General features: G+C 32.3%; 1 protein-coding gene across 2 annotated transcripts in view; it reads right to left on the bottom strand.

The window, feature by feature from the left end:
* Nucleotides 1-11806: 11806 nt before the first annotated feature.
* Manea (mannosidase endo-alpha) overlaps nt 11807-18291 on the bottom strand; it is a 34473-nt gene continuing 27988 nt past the window's right edge. For both annotated transcript variants that reach the window (XM_074077984.1, XM_020184638.2), the window contains 2 exons: nt 16173-16249; nt 11807-15402 (listed from right to left, as the gene is read on the bottom strand). In XM_074077984.1, coding sequence (XP_073934085.1) covers nt 14754-15402; nt 16173-16204 — 681 coding nt within the window. In that variant the 5' untranslated portion in view covers nt 16205-16249 and the 3' untranslated portion in view covers nt 11807-14753. The remainder of the gene's footprint in view (nt 15403-16172; nt 16250-18291) is intronic.

Here is an 18291-nt window from a genome sequence, read left to right on the forward strand (position 1 = left end):
TCTGAAGAAATGATTATTTTTCTTTAAAACATAATTCCTGGGGATGGAGACATTATTCATTTTATTTTCTGATCATTTAGAAGTAAGCACACTGTATATGTTTGCTATCTGGAAGAAAGGTGTGTAATCTTAAGTAAAGTGGAATGGTCAAAGTAGGCCTCACCAGGCAGATGATAGGGCAAAGACCTGATGAAAGTTGAGGTCTACCATGTTGTGCTTGTCAAAACTAGGAAACCAACATTGTGGTTTCTGCATAATATCCTTTCACTGCTTTTATTTTATTTGTTTTTACCTTTAGTTTTGGAAATAATATCACAGAAAAAGCACTTTTTCCCTGTTTTAGTTGAAAAGAAAAAATAAATCCTGCTTGCTGATTCACACTAGTCACTAAGGAAAAGGTGAATTAATGACATGAGTATGAGCGGATCTTTGTCACAGTAATGCCTGAGCAGATAATAGAAAATGGGATTTAGAACCCAGGGGGAAGAATTGGCCTTAGATGAAAACAAAGACAGTTTATTCATAGAGAAAGAAGGCTGGAAAGACATAAGAGAGCAAATGCATGTCAGATGGTATGTGGTGGTAAAGGCTTATGAATATTTTCTTTTGATTGTGTATTAGTTTTTACGTCTGTGTAAATAATTATTACAAAGTTAGCAACCTAAAACATATATTTTATTTTCGCAATGTTTTCATGTGTCTGAATACCAGGGATGGCTTAATTGACTCCTCTACTGAGGATCTCACATGGCTACAAATGATGTCACCTTGCAAGCACTGAGGACTCACATGAAACTCAATGTCCTTTTTAAGGGTTAGATATGAAATGCACCCTCAAAGATGTCCACGTGTGGATGATGGTTCCAACATTTCAGTGTTCATAGGTAGGGCTTGGTGAAGTAATTGGATTATGAGGGCTCTGACTTCATCTATAGATTAATCCATTGATGCATTTGTAATTTGATGACATTACTGGAAGGTGGTAGAAGTTAAGAGGTAGACCTATTTGAAGGAGGTACATCATTGAGGGCATGCCCTGAAAGTAAAGAATCTCTCTCTCTTTCTCTCCTCTACTCTCTCCCTGCTTCCCTCTTTCTTCCTTTTCCCCCTCTCCCTCTCCCTTTGCTTCCTAGCTGCCATAAGTTTGAACAGCACTGCTCCACAGTGTCCTTCTGCAATAATGAATTGACTCACCACAGGTACAGAAATAATGAGCCAGATGCTTAGGGATTGAAACCTCTGAAGAATTAATTCTCTGAAACTGTGAGTCAAAATAAATATTTCCCCTTTTAAACTTTTTTTCAGGCATGTCACAGTGACAAAAAATTAACCACATTCTCTTCCAAAACTACATGATTGTTGGTAGAATTCATTTCCCTGAAACTGCAGAGGTATAGCAGCTTTCTTCTTCAAGGCCAGAAAAATTGTATCTCTAGTATTTTCTGTGTTTAACCTCTAGACTTCTTTAGAGGTCTAGAGGATTATCTACCTTTTGATTAGGGATTTCAATTACATACTCAAAATCCCTTCACCTTTGTTCCTCTGTTAAAAGCAAATTATAGATTGTGTCCACACTCAATGTGAGGGGATTATATGAGGTTGTAACTCATAGCACAACATCTTCAATTTCTTCTCCTTTCTCAGTTAAGGAGGAAGCAAGATTGCTAGTTGTGAGTGAGGATAGAGGAGAAGGTAGCAAAGTTTTCTGGAAATGAGGAAAAGGATGAATATATGTAAGAATGAGTATAACTTGAAAATATGCAGGGTTACTCCAACATGTACTTTCTTAGGATAACTGCATATCTGATCCTCACACTTTAGTCAATTATTAAATATTCTAAGTGACATTTGTAGAATTTTTCCATACATGGTAAGAATGGATTGATTCTACTCTCCAACTTATTGATCTATTAGGAATTATGATTGATGGTTAGTATTCAACATATGATTTTCTAAGTCTTAATATTGATTGGAAAGCATATCAATATTGACTTTTTAAAAACTTCTGATGCATGCTGTATTTGAATAGCTGTATTAAATTTAACAAAACTACTTAGCAGAAACAGCACAGGGATTATGCAAATAGCTCAGAAGCTATGACTATCTCAAACATTACACCTTTAGAATATACGACTGATTAAAATTAGTTTATATGGGATGCTCCCAAAATTTCTGCTACTAATATCTTAAATTAACAAAATAGGCTTGTATTTATGTAAGGAGTGTAGGGTTTTTTTTATTTATCATTTTTTCAAAATGCTCCTGAAATGACTGTATAAAAGTCTAATTAAAAAACTCATTAAACAGAACTATATGTATTTTTTACTATTTTAGTTAATGAAGGTAAGATGAAATTACATATGCTAATATAGGCTACAAATATCAAGTCATGGAATACATCTAAAATCTTGTAAGCAGCTTAAGAAAATAAAATTCATAAAAATTAATAAGAAATATTCATAAGAAGATCTGTGTATAACACACTGTTTTTTATATGCAAAACATCTTATGAATTTTTCTCAAATCCAATAAACATTTAATTTGCAACTTACTCTGTCACAGGTATTGGGAATATAAACACAGAGAACATGTTCACTAGTTGAAGCCAAGCGTTCAAGATGCAGGGAATACTGCTTTCATTAAGTTTAGTGTTGAGATCATGCCTTTTAAAATATGCACATATATGTTATTTTCTCTTTTATATGTATATGTTCTTAAAAATGTGAAATCAAAGCAATGCTGTACCTCCAGGATGCTTATAATTGAGCTGCAGATACTCATGTATGAAGCTTCAAGGTTAGTGAGTGCTAGACTAGTATAGGAGGAGAGTTGGGTGTAGGGAAGTATTTTTGAATAAGTTGATCCTATAGTGGAAAGATATAGTTTGTTCAGATCCATCCCTTCTCAGTTGTGGGAATTTGGTTAGTAAAACCTACTTTAGAATGTTGGATGGATATCACATGAAATAACATGTAAGACATATAGTACAATGTTTGACACACATTAGGTACTTGTTAAAATATTTATTTCATTTAGTCCTTTGAATTCTGTCCCACTCTTTGCCTCTTTCCAGTAGAAATGAAGAACAATTAAAAAGATATCACACGCAAGGAGATCTTCATGGGTTTATGAAATAACTAGTCATATTGCGCTCCATCTAAATTGCAGTAACATTATATCACAAAGTTTGAGGTAGAAGAACCAGAAGTTGGCACTTTTGCTATTGAAGACCTGAAATTGCAATGGGGATGTTCTATATACTTTGTGAAGCTATTTGTGCTTTATTGTGTGGGCAACTGGTAGTTATTGAGGAATTTGAAGCAAGGGGATGCAATCAATTTGAGTTAGGAAATACTGTAGGTATATAAGCTGGTTGAGAAAATATAAAAACCAGGAGAAAGAGGATGGTGTTGTGGATGTGGTCAGAGATAGTGCTGTTGGAGAATAGGATAAATACTTAGGAATATTTTTGGGGGGAAAGAAGCCATAAACCATATTAATGTTAAATAGTATAGGACATTAAAGAGTGAAAAGGCCTAAAGTTAAACAGGGTTTCTGGTTGCTGGTTATGGATGGCCATGCCATCAACAGGGATATGGAAGAGAGTAAAGATAAGGAATTTTATTTCTATTGAGAAGAAGAAGGAAGTATTAAGTAGCAGTCTCAGAAGACATCCATTTCAATCTCATTATTTTAAAAATGAAGAAAAGCAACAGATAAGTTATTAATAAACATGTTGCCTTCTTTTTATCTTAATGAATGGTGAGCTAAGGTTAATATCCTGCCAATTCAACAAATGCACATTTTTTCCTTTATAAAATTTGAGCTATGTAAGCTAATTTCATTTTCCACTCAGGAACTAATATATATGTCTTAACTGCAGTAATTCTGATTATATATGAAAAATGTTCTGATGCAGACATATATATAGAGAGAGACATAAGAAATCAACAGATGTAATTCTGCATGGCCTAGAATATAATGCTTTATCAATCAAAAACTATAACCATCTTGAAATTAGGAAGTTGGTATCATACTCATGTGTAAATCCCTTTTACCACTGTACTCTCTGACAGAAATTTAAAAAATAACAAACTAATAAATATTCAAAACATTGCATGAAAACTGTTTTAGGGATACATGGCTCATGCAATCTGGATATATATAAATACATATAATTTATTTAATATTATATGTATTAATATAATAATTGCTTATAATGAATTGTGATTTGATATAACACTAGTCATATGGTACAAATATATTTATAAAAAAGAGCCTTTGAAATGTGATCTTTATTATAGGAAATGTGTGATTAAGATGATTTTCATAATATGCAGTATCTTTATAAGAAGATCAAAAGAAATTCTGTCAGTACTAAGGCAGCTATACTTTTCTTAAAAAATTATTTATGCAATATAGCTATGTACATTGTACAGTGTACCAATGATTAGATATTGACTATTCAAAAGCTTAGAGTTAAATTCATGACTGTCAGTATAGTAATGTATGTTTCCATACTGTTCAGTTTTCATTCAATACTGGGGTCAATGTGATTCAGTATGCACATTCCTACTCTTACCCTACTTTGCACTGAGACTCTATTATCAGGTGCTATGTATTCTAATAAACCACAGACATCACTTCTGAAATAAAGCAGGTAAAGAAAAAGGGATTTATTCAGGGTGTGAGAGACAGGAACATTCAGTGGTGGGCAGAAAAGCAAGAATGGTCAGCAAAAGACTGAAAGTGGGTTGCTAAAGTGAGAATAAAAATTAAACACAGCTATGTGTAGTTTCTGTATACCTACTTGGTAAGCTTCAAAAATGGACCTTTAGTTAGTAAACCATATAGAATGAAAGAATGTCAGATCCTGCTTAGTGAATAAAAATTCAAAATAGGTACTAAAAGATCAAGTTAGGTGGAATAATAGAGAAGACTGGCCAAGAATAGATACCTAGCTGGCTTTTTGGATGTTTTAATTTCTGATATTTGCATGAGGTAAGCCCTGGGGAAAGTCATCACAAAAGCGGAGTTTGTCATGCATTCTTTACTTGCCTTTTATTGTTGTATGCTTGGAGCTGATCCAAATCATCACTGAAAGTAAGTAGTCATAGAACCCTTCTGAGTGTTACAAAATGTCTAGAACTTTTTCTCTTTCTTCCCTCCTACTCTCCTTTCCTCCCTCCCTCCCTTCCTCCTTGCCTCCCTTCCTTCCTTCCTTTTTCTGATACTTGGCCTTGCACTTTCTTGACAACTGTTCTACAACTTGAACCACACCCCCAGCTTTTTCTGCTTTAGTTATTTTTCTACTTTTTAAAATTTTTCTTTTTTTATTTTTTCTTTTATTCATATGTTCATACAATGTTTGGGTCATTTCTCCCCCCTTCCCCCTGCCTCCACCTTTAAACCCCCCACTCCTTCCCTCTCTACCCCCACCCCCTCACTACCCGGCAGAAACTATTTTGCCCTTATCTCTAATTTTGTTGAAGAGAGAGTATAAGCAATAATAGGAAGGACCAAGGGTTTTTGCTAGTTGAGGTAAGGATAGCTATACAAGGAGTTGACTTGCATTGCTTTCCTGTGCATATGTGTTACCTTCTAAATTAATTCTTCTTGAATTAACCTTTTTTGTAGGTCCTGGTTCCCTTCTCTTATTGGCCTCTGTCACTTTAAAGTATCTGCATTAGTTTCTCTGCATTGAGGGCAACAAATGTTATCTAGTTTTTTGGGTGTCATACCTATCCTCATTGGGTGTGGACCAGCCTGGACCACAGTTATCCTATTTACATCTCCCATGTAGCTGGGAACATAGGCACAGGCCAGCACTTCCACATTATTGTTCAAGATGGAGTCTTGCTAACTTTTGCCCATGCTAGCACTCTCTACTTCCTTAGTAGTTGAGATTACAGAACTGAGCAGCCACCACACCTGGCTACATTTTTATAACATAGTTTTACATTCTTTATATCATACATCACAAATTACTGACTCATGGACTAGATCCAACCAAGAAATATGTTTTAAATATTTGGAATATTTTGTCAGCATATTATAATTAGAATACTTTATAAAACACACAGCAGATATACTTCCTCATTTCAATGACTATAATAACGGAAAACATTGACAGGAACTGGTAAACAAATACTCCTTTAGGGAATATCCTAGGAATATCCTTAGGACTTTCTAGGGTTTACAACTGGAGGTATTCATTTACATAACCTGACAATCTCCTGTAGACATCTGTCTTTTTAATCCTAGGTATAGTACACTCCACAAATTTATTTTAAAATCAATTAACTTGGCAAAGTTTGGCTCCAGTAATCAAGGAGGTACATCTTTTCTGGCTATTACAGTCATACAACCTCTTGCATTAATAACCAGGATACATAATTATAAATGTCTAGTCAGTTATGCATTAAAATACTGTTATGGACTTTTAAAAAAATTCCATTCTTAATTATTCATTTATTAATTTTATAATATTCACCTATAGTGAAAAATACTTCAAATCCTTCCTATACAGTCAAATTACATACATTCTTATTAGGGGAAGTATTCAAAACTGTAAGAATAAATCAAAGAAAAAGATGAAAAAAAGCAAAAAATGTATAAACAGGAATTTTATGTAAGAATTAAATTGTTTTGTTATAAACACATATAACTCATGTGAAAAAAGAGTAGAATTTTATCCTAACTACTGTTCATATGATGACTGTCATTAATTTTTTTCTTAAAATTAAAAAAATAAGAGCACAATTTCCAACAATGCTATTTTTCTCTTTTTTTGTATTGTTGAGCTGGGTGGGGGTACATTGTGGAATTTGCACAAGTTCTTAAAATATATCAAATATATCATACTTGAATTTACCTCCTCCATCACTCATTCTCCTGTATCCCCCACCCCCATTCCTGGAACAGTTTCAATAGGTGTAATATTTACCATTTACATATATGTGTACACAGTATTTGCACTATATTCACCTTCCTATACCCTTTCCATACCTCCTCCTCCTCCCACTAGTACCACCCACCCCCCACGCCTCCAGGAAAGACTTGTTCTGCACTCCTGTTCTCTGATTTTGTAAAAGAAAAAAAATTTTTGTTTGTTTAAGATAGCTATACAGAGAGTATCCTTGTGACATTTGCATGCATATGTATGTATTAAAACTCAAATTGGTTCAACTACCTGTATAGCTAGTCTTATCTCAACTAGCAAAAACCCTTGGTCCTTCCTATTATTGCTTATACTCTCTCTTCAACAAAATTAGAGATAAGGGCAGAATAGTTTCTGCCTGGTAGGGAGGGGTAAGGGGGAGTAAGGGAGGGAGCGGGAGGGGGTATAAGGGAGGGGGTGGAAGGAAGGGGGGGGGAAGAAATGACCCAAACATTGTATGCACATATGAATAAAATAAAAATTAAAAAAAAATCTTGAATTGTTTTATCTCCTTTATTTTCCTTCTTTCTACCTTAGTCCCCTTCTTATGGTGGTGTAAACAGGCTTAAAAATTCTATATTCATTCTTGTATAGACAGTACATCAACCATATTCCCTTCTTAACTTCTTTCATTTACCTTCCCTCTCTCATATGTGACCTTTCCTTAGCGAGACCTGTTTTTCATAATCTGCTCTATTTGCATTAGGTCTATATTCCACAGATGAGAGAAAACGTGATTTTTGGCCTTCTGAACCTGGCTAACTTCACTTAAGATGATGTTCTCCAGTTCCATCTATTTATCTGCAAACAACACAATTTCATTATTTTTGTGGCTGAATACAATTTCATTGTATATAAATACCAAGTTTTCATTATCCATTCATCAGTAATGGGGCTTTTTGGCTGTTTCCATAGCTTAACTATTGTGAATAATGCTGCAGTAAACATGGGGGCAAAGCAAATTTTCAAGTACGAATTTGGCAAGCAGATTTGCAGTTGACATTTTATAGAAAGCGTAGGCTGTCCCATTTTAATCAGTGGCTTAATTTTCTGCCACATGATTATTGTAAGTCTGAAGATTTAAAAACAACGTAGAAGAGCTATATACAATAAATAGAAATTTAAGATGTGCAAGAAGGAAGTTTTGATTTCATCTTCCTTTTCATTTTTTACTTCATAAGGAACTGTATGAAACTTTTGCAACCAATTTTTGCAAACCTTTGCCAAATAATCTGATTTTCTGTGGCTTATTTCAGATTTTAATACATAAAAGAAGTATTTATCCATTTTCTTTTAAAAAATTATATTATTGATGTCCTGGGGGTACATTGTGACATTTACTGAACTTCTTACAATATATCATAGCTGAATTCACCCCTTCCATTATTCTCCTTTATTCCCTCTCTTGCCCAATTCCTGGAATAGTTTCAACATGTCTAATTTTTCCATTTACATACATGAGTACATAATATTTCCACTAGATTCAGACTCCTTCACCTTTTCCTTATATCTTCTTCTCTCCCACTGGTATCAACCTCCAGACAGGACCTGTTTTACCTTCCTATTCTCCGTTTTTGAAAAAAGTTATTTTGGTTTGTTTAAGATTATCTCCACAGGGAGTTTCCTTGTGACATTTCCATATATATATATATATATATATATATATATATATATATATATATATATATACATAATTTCCATATATAGCTATATAAAATCTTATAACTTGAATTGGTTCATGCCCTATATAGAATTTTTAAACCTTTGAAATCACCACAAGAAGGGAACTAAGGTAGAATATTTATATTTCACTCATTCTTCTTTTACTGCAATGGTGAGTACTTCCAATAAAATATTGGGTAGAATTTTAATAATCGGTAGGCTTGCTTTGTTTCCTATTTTAAAGGGAATTTTTTTGTTTCATCATTACTTATTTTTTTTAGGGCTTGTGATATTCATCTTCAGATTAGAGAAATTCATCCTCTTTCTAATTTGGCAAGAGTAAATGTACAAATATTTGAATTTATTAACTCTTTTCCATAAAATTTTATCATTAGCCTGTTAATGTAGTTGCTTTGCTAATGTTAATACACTCTTTAAACAGAGATTAAATTAAACTTTGATCATGATAGCCTTTCTTTATACTGTGGCATGCAATTTGCTAATATTATGATCAAGATTTTTTCATCTATTTTCATGAGCTATATTGTCCTATAATTTTATTTTGGCATTATATTAGGCCAGCTTCATGAGGAATCTTTTAAAATTTTTCTATACTATGTCATATGAATTCTTAATATCAACTAATTTTAAATAAAATATGCTATTTCAACTATGAATTTCAACATTGAATGGTTGAAAAATTTTTTTGTAAAAAAAAGTTTGAGTTTGTAAAATTTTTTATCTTCTGCATCTTTCGGTAATTTTTTTTATCTTCTGCATTTCTGAGATACTTATATCTCAGAAACAAATAACTAAAATAGCACTTTAACCATTTACACTAATTTGTTTTTACATATATGAAAATGGAACATATTGCTGCTTCTTGAAATTGTGCTCTGATTTGCTGACCTTAAAAATAATTACTTTTACAAAGAAAATTATATTTTAATAAGATTTTTCTCTAGAAAGACATGTATTAATGTAAGCACAATGATACTTAATGAAGCGATGTTTCCATTTATGAAAGGTAGACATGACTATTGACCACAATTCCATTGGGTTAAAAATTATGAGGACACACTTATTTCACTAATTTTGCAGTTTTACAAGTATTTTAGTTCATTTATTTTTTAATTCCTAATGGGGGCGTAGTATTTCATTGGAAGGAAAAAAGAAAACATCTTCTCTGCTGCCTGTTTTTAACAACTGGTACCATGCTATTGTTTTAGGTGACTGTACTCAAATATAAATGTGTAAACATTTACTGTGTTATTTATTTCCACTAAATTTCTTCTAAATAGCTTTCTTCGTTTGATATTTTTAAGATTAGGGCAAAGATAGCACATTTTACATAAGACCCTATCATCTAATTAAATATTAATGTAATGTTTAATGCAGATTTTTTGTATTTTTTTGGCAGCTCTGGAGTTTGAAATTAGAGCCTCACACTTGTCCAGCAGGTGCTCTTACCATTTGAACCACTCCGCCAGCTTGATAGAGATTTTGATAAAAGTGATTCAATTTGGGCATAAAGTGTGTTTTATTCAACATGGCTAAGGGCCTAATGATTCCTACTTTGTGTTGATTACACTTGTTCCAATTTTTAATCTATTCTTTTCAAAAGCAACAAACATAAAGCATGATGCTGTGATCATGTGCCATACATGGAATTATATGCACAATTATAGTACCACGATGCATCGTTTCGTTTCATGCAAGATTTATTTCAAAGATAAATTTCTAGAGGCTTTTAAACTTTATAGTTAAATTTATATTTAATTTTATGTAATTTGTGTAACTTGAAATTCAATATGTAAAATTCTTTGAAATAAAATTTAAAATATTCACTATTAAAATGAGTTTTCAGTATAGACTGTTTATTAATCCTCATTTTATCTTTTGATACTATAACTTAAATAGTAATTACATAGCAACAAAGAGCTGACTATATTGAAGAAAATGTTCTTCCCTTTATTGATAGTTGGAATAGAACATCACTAACACTCAAGTCTTTTTATTTTACTAAAGATGAATGCCTCTGTAATGCAGTTAAGTCAAAATAGTACTTGAATTTTTCAAGATAAAATATTACAACAAACTCACAATAACATTTAGCCTTTACATGATTGTATAACAAAGTAGTATTAAATTTAATTTGGAGTACATTTTTTAACAAAAGGAACTCTGTGCCATAAAATTCCTTGTTTTGTGGCTAGGTCAACTTTTTCATTTTGCAATGGTAAATGCTCATATGAATGACTGAAACATTGCTGGTCTCAGTAAAATTTTGCTTTTCCATATGATGGCATTTAAGAGTGTTTCACTATAATTCACAATTTCCTACCTATCCTACTTTTATTCAAGATAATACTGGAAGGCTTAGCCAGAGAAATCAGGAAAGAGAAAGAAAATAAAGGACATCTGAATTGGAAGGGAGGAAGTTAAAGTGTCATTGTATGAAGATGACATTTAATATACAGAAAATCTCAAATATTCTAGCAAAATTAGCAAAATAAATTCAGCAAATTTGCGGGACACAATATAATGTACAAAAATCAATAGTGTTTCTTGTGCTAATAGTGAATTATATGAAAAAGAAATCAAGAGAGCCTGGCACTGGTGGCTCAAGCCTGTAATTCTAGCTACGTGAGTCACTGAGATTGGGAGGATCATGGGTCCAGGCCAGCCTGGGAAATACTTTGTGAGACCTCATATTCAGAATAACATGAGCAAAATGTACTGGAGGTGTGGCTCAAGTGATAGAATGCCTGCTTTGTAAGTATGAAGCCCTGAGTCCAAACCCATCTCACACACCCAAAAAAAAGAAAAATATCAAGAAACACCTGATTTAAAATATCTATGAAATTTATATATATATATATACACATATATATATAAATATATATGTATGTATGCATATATATGAATATATGTGGCTATTTCTATAGTTATTAAGGAGTTTAGGAGGAGCCATTATGATTAAATTTAAAAACTTGTGTTTCCTAACTCATGGTTATGAATTGGGTAGGCTCAAGGGGTAGTTTTTAATTTGCTGTTTTTTTATTAGTTTTCTAACAGATATCAGAGCTAATATATGATTATTATACCTGAAGCAGAAAAAAGGGAAAACATCTCCCAAATTAAGAATGTGGACTATATATTACTGTTCATTTGTTAACAAGAAATTAAATATAACATCATAAATAGGTTTTGATATCTAATATACAATATTTATTAGCTGAAAATTAATTCCATATAAAATAGTCATTTTCCAAAGTACAGTCTTAAAGTAAAACAAAAGAGCTAATATATAACTCAGATAGACATAACAGCAGTCTTAGTCAATAGTAGTCCTTAAAAGAAGCAGTAATGATTTGTTCTATATACAATCAAAACCATTAGTGACTAAACCATAGAAAATAATGTATAAAAGAACCGCTATTATTCATGCATTGCATAAATCATACCCCTTTGTGTTGTAAGTTATTTTAGCTTATTGAATTCAAACATACACACTTATAAATAAAAAAAACTGATTCTCTGCACTTTTTTTACTTGTGATCTTTATCTAAATTGTATTATAAGTCAAATGGTAAAGGCAGCTGTAATGAAAACATGAACAAGAGTTGAAAACATTCCTCTTTTAAGAACTAACAAAATTATTAGAGATAATTGCTAATATAGTCACCCCTGGATATCCACAGGGGATTGGTTACAGGACCCCCACTAGATAAAACAATTTGCTGCAAATGCTTAGGTCCCTTACACAAAGCGATTTACTACTTGCATATATTGTAAGCAATTCTCCTATAGACTTTAAATCATTTCCAGATTATATATAATATTTAATACAATGTAAATGTTTTATGAATAGTTTTTATACTGTATTGTTTAGGGAATAGTGCAAAAAGTCTGTATATGTCCACAAGAAATGCAGTTGTTTTTCCTGAATATTTTCTAACCAGATTTGGTTGAAGGTGTGGCTATGAAAACAATGGATACAGAGACCTGGCTGCAATAATTTTCAAAAAGGAGCAAAGAATCAGATACTCAGATAAGTAATTCTAACCATTTCTGCTTTGAGAACAACTTTTTTTCTAATAAAGACTGAGCCTGTTTTATTGTACTTTGAGACCTGAATGACTAACACTGAGGGGTTGGGGATGGGCTGGGGTATGTTAGCAGAGGTGACGTGGATTATCTATGTCTGCAAAGAGAACAAGACAGACAGAAAGTGGTGGTAGTCCTGCTGAGAATCTGCTGACCTTGACTTACATGCTTTCCCTTAATCTTACAACTATTTCATAAGATTCATTTTCAGTCATGGTGGATTCAAATATACAACATAATAAAGAAATTAAGAAAATTCTTCTTTAGTAGATATTTCTCCAAAAACTCCATGAAATACAATATGCTACAAAAGGTTATTAGGTATGACATACTAATAATTTATTTAAATAACACATAGTGGCAAAACTAGGTATAAGAAAAAAATCCACAGGTTATATTATATGTTTAAACCTATGATATGTTTATTTATGCCAAAATAAATTACAGTGATTTATTCTCATAATTTCCCCCCAGAAAATAAGCAGATCGTTACTTTGTTATAATTTCCCACAACAGTCATTCTCTGAGAAATAGCAAATTTTGAAGTTATAAATAAGTTTAATATTAATGATGCATCTTTCCAAAAACATATCTTATTTCAAAAAACAAAAACTGTCTGAAATTTTTTTTCACCTGTTTGGCTATTTTATGCTAAATTCCATTGCTAATTTATTTCTGAATTTTTTTTTGTTCTAAAGATTTATATGCATATTTTGCTAGCATTATTCTCCTGCTTCTTTTTATAGAATTAAATATCTAAGAAAGGGATTACATCTATTTTAAATGATGTAAACTTTTACTACAGCTACAGTTACAAATATTAACTATAGTAATGAGTATATTTTATTTTTTCTTTAGTTTTAAGGTAAAGAAATTCATTTTTAGCATAAAAGTAATCAATCTTTCACAATAGAATAGCTATTTGTTACAAACATTCTAACCTGATAGATTCATAAAAGTATAACATTTCCAGATGGGGACATGACCCCATGTAAAGTATTGTCTTCTTCAGAATTTGCTTTTATAAGGAATTTTGGTTTCCCATATGAAGTAGTAAATTTTATCTATTACTTGTGGTAAAAATCACTTAACATATTAAGACAATCCAATGATAGTGTTACCTTTTTACTTTCTTAGTTAAGTCTTTGATTAACATTATAAGATATGAATAACAGAATAATAACAGCATTGACAAGGTATCCTTAAAATGGTAACACTTAGGGCATTGTATTTTCATGATAATTATGAAAGAACTTTTCCTAATAATTGAGAAGCAATCATCAACTTTCACTAATGTACTCTCCACAGTTTCTAAAGTCTGGAGCTGAGTATAGTAGAAAAAAATATCAGGCATGCAAAACACTTGAATGCCCCAGCAATGCCAGCGGTCTCCAGGTGACAGGAATGCTGCTCTGCAGGAAGCAGGCTTGCCTAGCACAACGTGGTTTACAGTCAGGAGTAAGGTGTGTAATTTAATAAAATGAGTAGACAGTTATTTAAAGCAGTTGAAGGTTCACAGCAAAACTGGGAAGAAGTGAATATATTACTCTTAAGAATTTGATCAGTAGAGGAAGATTATCCAGACTTTCAATACTAACACAGTAAAGTTGACTTAATCACTGAAAACACTTAGAAATGAGACATATACACAGTATTTTATGTCTTTTTTTCTTCAGTAGACATACCAAATACACAAACAGTCCTATTTCTTTGGGCCCAGGATATAAGTAGAAATTAATTGTGTGCGTGCTATGTTATGAAATGTAAGTATTTTATCTCCTGTGAAATGAAAACTGCCATCAAATGAGAATTTCAATTTCAGTCAAAAGGCTGAAAATTATGTCATAACGATTGTTATTTATAACTTCTCTCTCAGACATTTTCTCAGCACAATATTGTGAGGTGTAGCAATCATAGCATTATCTTTAAAAAAGTAAAAAAAGTTCATTGAAGATAACAGGTTTTTTTTCTCCATACTCAAAACAGAAGGCATTTATTGAAATTTGATGACTTCAGTAACTATTAAACTCCAGTCAGCATATTAAGAAACAGGCTCTGATGTATAAGTTGTTCTTTCCTTACTGTACTTTCCAGACCACTTGCGAGTTAGTTCTAGATAAAGACTTGGTTTATGAGGCCGATAATCTAGATACACTGTGTTACTGGTTCTTTTGGGAACAGCTTTTTCAATCTGAGTTCCTTCATGCCACTCATTAAAAGAGGTGATAGAAATTAAACTAGGGTGGGTCTGAAGTGCAGCACTCAGAGCAACTTCGTAATACTTCCCATTGATTCGGTTCCGAGTGTTTTGAGTGTTCCATGGACGAACGCTGGTATCTATGTATCCTGGACCAACACTTGGGATAAATAGTAAGTTGTATTTGTCACAAAATAATTTTAGGTTAGCCCAATTCTGATGTGATGAGCCATAAGTAAAGCCATTTGTTGCAAAATATGTGTAAATTCCATCAAAACCGCTTTGAAGAATATCATACTTATGTTTTTCTTCTACTAGAAGTGCAATAAACAATCCATCATAAGGAGAATTGCGAACACTATGAAGCCCTGAGGTGGTTAGCAGATTGGCCCATTTTTCAGGCTTTGTTATGTAGGAATCATAGATATAAAACATAGGAAGAACATTCCCCGTCTTTGTCTTGTACCTGTAAAAAGCTGGGTGATTTCCATATCTAGAATACAAGCAAATGTAAAAGTAAAGTGAAACTCACAACTTATGTGTCACAGAAAAACAACTGTTTATGCATTGAAAATAAAGATAATCAGTGTAGTTTAAACACACTGTTGCTCTTTCTCAGGGAGTTAGATAAATATAATATAAGGCAGTTTTAACTTTACAAATTATCTACTAGATATATTCCCAACTAAGAGACTGTGTCATATTGAGGTTTGCAAATGGTGACTAACACCATAAAAAGTCCTTTCTCTTCCATGTAAATACATAAACTGCTTTTTCTTATCAGTAAAATAAATGTCTATTTGTTGCTGACAAGTTTCTTTGTAAGAGTGGCATCTGCACAGATATTATCAGTAAAATTCTTTAACAAAATGGAACTGCATAAATTCTTTCATTTTAATCACACTAGATATAATTGAAAATAGATAATGGTCCATTGCTATAAAAATAGCTCACACTTCATAATATGAACCTTCTTTTTAAACAGACAAAACACTGTGTTCATTAAGATTTTTAGACTATCAATTGAAAATATTAATATGGTAAAAATCATTAAATCTTATAAACATGTAAAACAGCAACACAATATCTTTACTCATGCAGAAACTGAATTGTAAGGAATTCAGAAATGTTCCTCAAAATACGACATTTGTTACAGTGAAGTTTAATTTCATTAAAAATGTCAGATAGTAAACCATTCAGATCTCTCAAATATAATTTAAAAGTACTCTACTTATACAACAGTATAAACACGAAGAAACTCACCTGTCTATAATATATTTGACATTGTTGTACATGTTTTGATCATCTCGATTTTTATACGGTTCTATGTGAAAAGTGACCTAAAACAAAGGAAAAAAATCAGTTAGAGAGAAACCTACCTATGAGGTAAAAGTAGAGATGAAAGTATATCTCATATAATCAGTAATGTGACTATATCCAATAACTAATTTAAAGTGAGTATTTACTGAAGTTATCAGAAAATTCTTAGTAATAACATTTACTAACAACTTCTCAGCTAAATAATGCGGGAAACAGTTTATATTCATGATCTCAGTTAATTTTCATAACTACATAATATAGTTGTCCCACTTTCTAAATGAAGCAACTGAAAGTTACAATAGGTATAGTAGCTTGCTCAGGGTAACCCAGTTTGCCAGAGGCAATCTGATATCAGAGCTGAAATATTTAACTATTACTCAACGCTTCCTTCCATCAGTTTTATTCTTCCTAAAATATCCTATATACTTAAATTCTATACAAGATATATAAGGACACACTCAATTTTCACATATGTACTTCTTTTTAGGGTTAGGAAAAAAAGCAAGTGGTACAAAATAAACTGGATTTTTTCTTTAGGTGTGTGACCACTAAGTTTATACTTAAGCAGAATTGATAGCATATTTAAATGACAAATTACTTTATATCACTAAAATGGTATTTTATAAAAATGTATATATATTTTTATTCAATAATTTTTTAACAAAATTCTGAAAAGTAGTATCTATGATTATTTTTGGAGGTACTGGGATTTGAAATGGCCTTACACTTTCTAGTTAGGCATGCTACCCGCCAAGCCTTTAAAAAGTAGTATCCAATTTGCTATAGAGAACAATAAATTTTAAAATGTTTAAGTTATTGTCATGGCTTATATGTCTCCATCATAATAGGCACTGGCACTATTTTTAAAATACTGTTCACAGATTTAAACTTCCTATCTTAAAAAGGTTAGCATACATAATCAAGTTAAATTATGACTAATAAAACCATTTTGCATACCACTTCTAACTAGAAATATAGACAGTACAGATGGCAACTTTCATTAAATGAAAATCTATTAAAGATTTATAAAACATTGTAAGGGTTTTCACTACTATTCCTAATTTTATTGAGTTATCAATAGCAATTAAGAATTCTTTATGGCAAAATCTACTAAGCTTATTGATGCTACTTTCATTTTAGGTCTCAGGTTCCATGAAATACCTCTGGAACTAGAGGCTTCTATGCTACTATAATATAAAACGATTTTGTTTCCAATTACCAAACTAAAGTAAATGGTATTTTGTATTAATCAGTGCTACTAGCTTCCACAGAATCAATTTTATTTTATTTATTTATTTATTTTTTTTTGCATTTGTGACTGCAGGTGAACCGGGGCCACCATGCTCAGCGAAATAAGAGAGACCTAGAAAGATGAAAGTGCACAGCTTGCGTCCATGGGGAATCTGAAGCCATGCTGGGAGGTGCACCTGTACTTTCTGTTGTAGGCTGAGTGTGTGCTAGAGCTCGAGCAGGCAGCCTGGCGACTGTGGTCAGCAGTGCTGCACCATGCTCCTGAGATGTGCTCCTGCAGTGTGCCGAGAGTAGACTCCACACACACACAGGGAAGTGCGGGAGCTGGTGCATGTGTTATGATCTTGATTGTGGTAATCATGTCACAGTGTGTGCACGGATCATGATAGCATGCTGCACACCTTAACTATGTACAGTTTTTAATCACAAGAAAATCATAACCACATCCTCCCAGGGCAGTCGACTGCTGTTCCCCTTTGATGTTGCTCCTTTGTGGATAGTTTCACAGAATCAATTTTAAAGTCAGAGTAGTTAAAAAAAATTTTTTTATGACAGCACAGAAATGTATGTTTTTATCATTAAGAAACTTACGTCAAATTCATTTTTGTATTACAGCTGCTCCTTAATATCCATGTATGCACCAAAGGGTTGCTTTCAGGTACCTCTTGGACACTAACATCTGTAGATGCTCAAAATTTCTTATATAGAATGATGTAGTATTTGCATGTAATCTATGTACATCCTTCTGCATATTTTAAATCATGTAAAGGTTACTCATAATATCCAATTCAATGTAAATAGTTGTTATACT

Source organism: Castor canadensis, chromosome 1 (assembly GCF_047511655.1).
Source record: "Castor canadensis chromosome 1, mCasCan1.hap1v2, whole genome shotgun sequence".
NCBI classification, from domain to species: domain Eukaryota; kingdom Metazoa; phylum Chordata; class Mammalia; order Rodentia; family Castoridae; genus Castor; species Castor canadensis.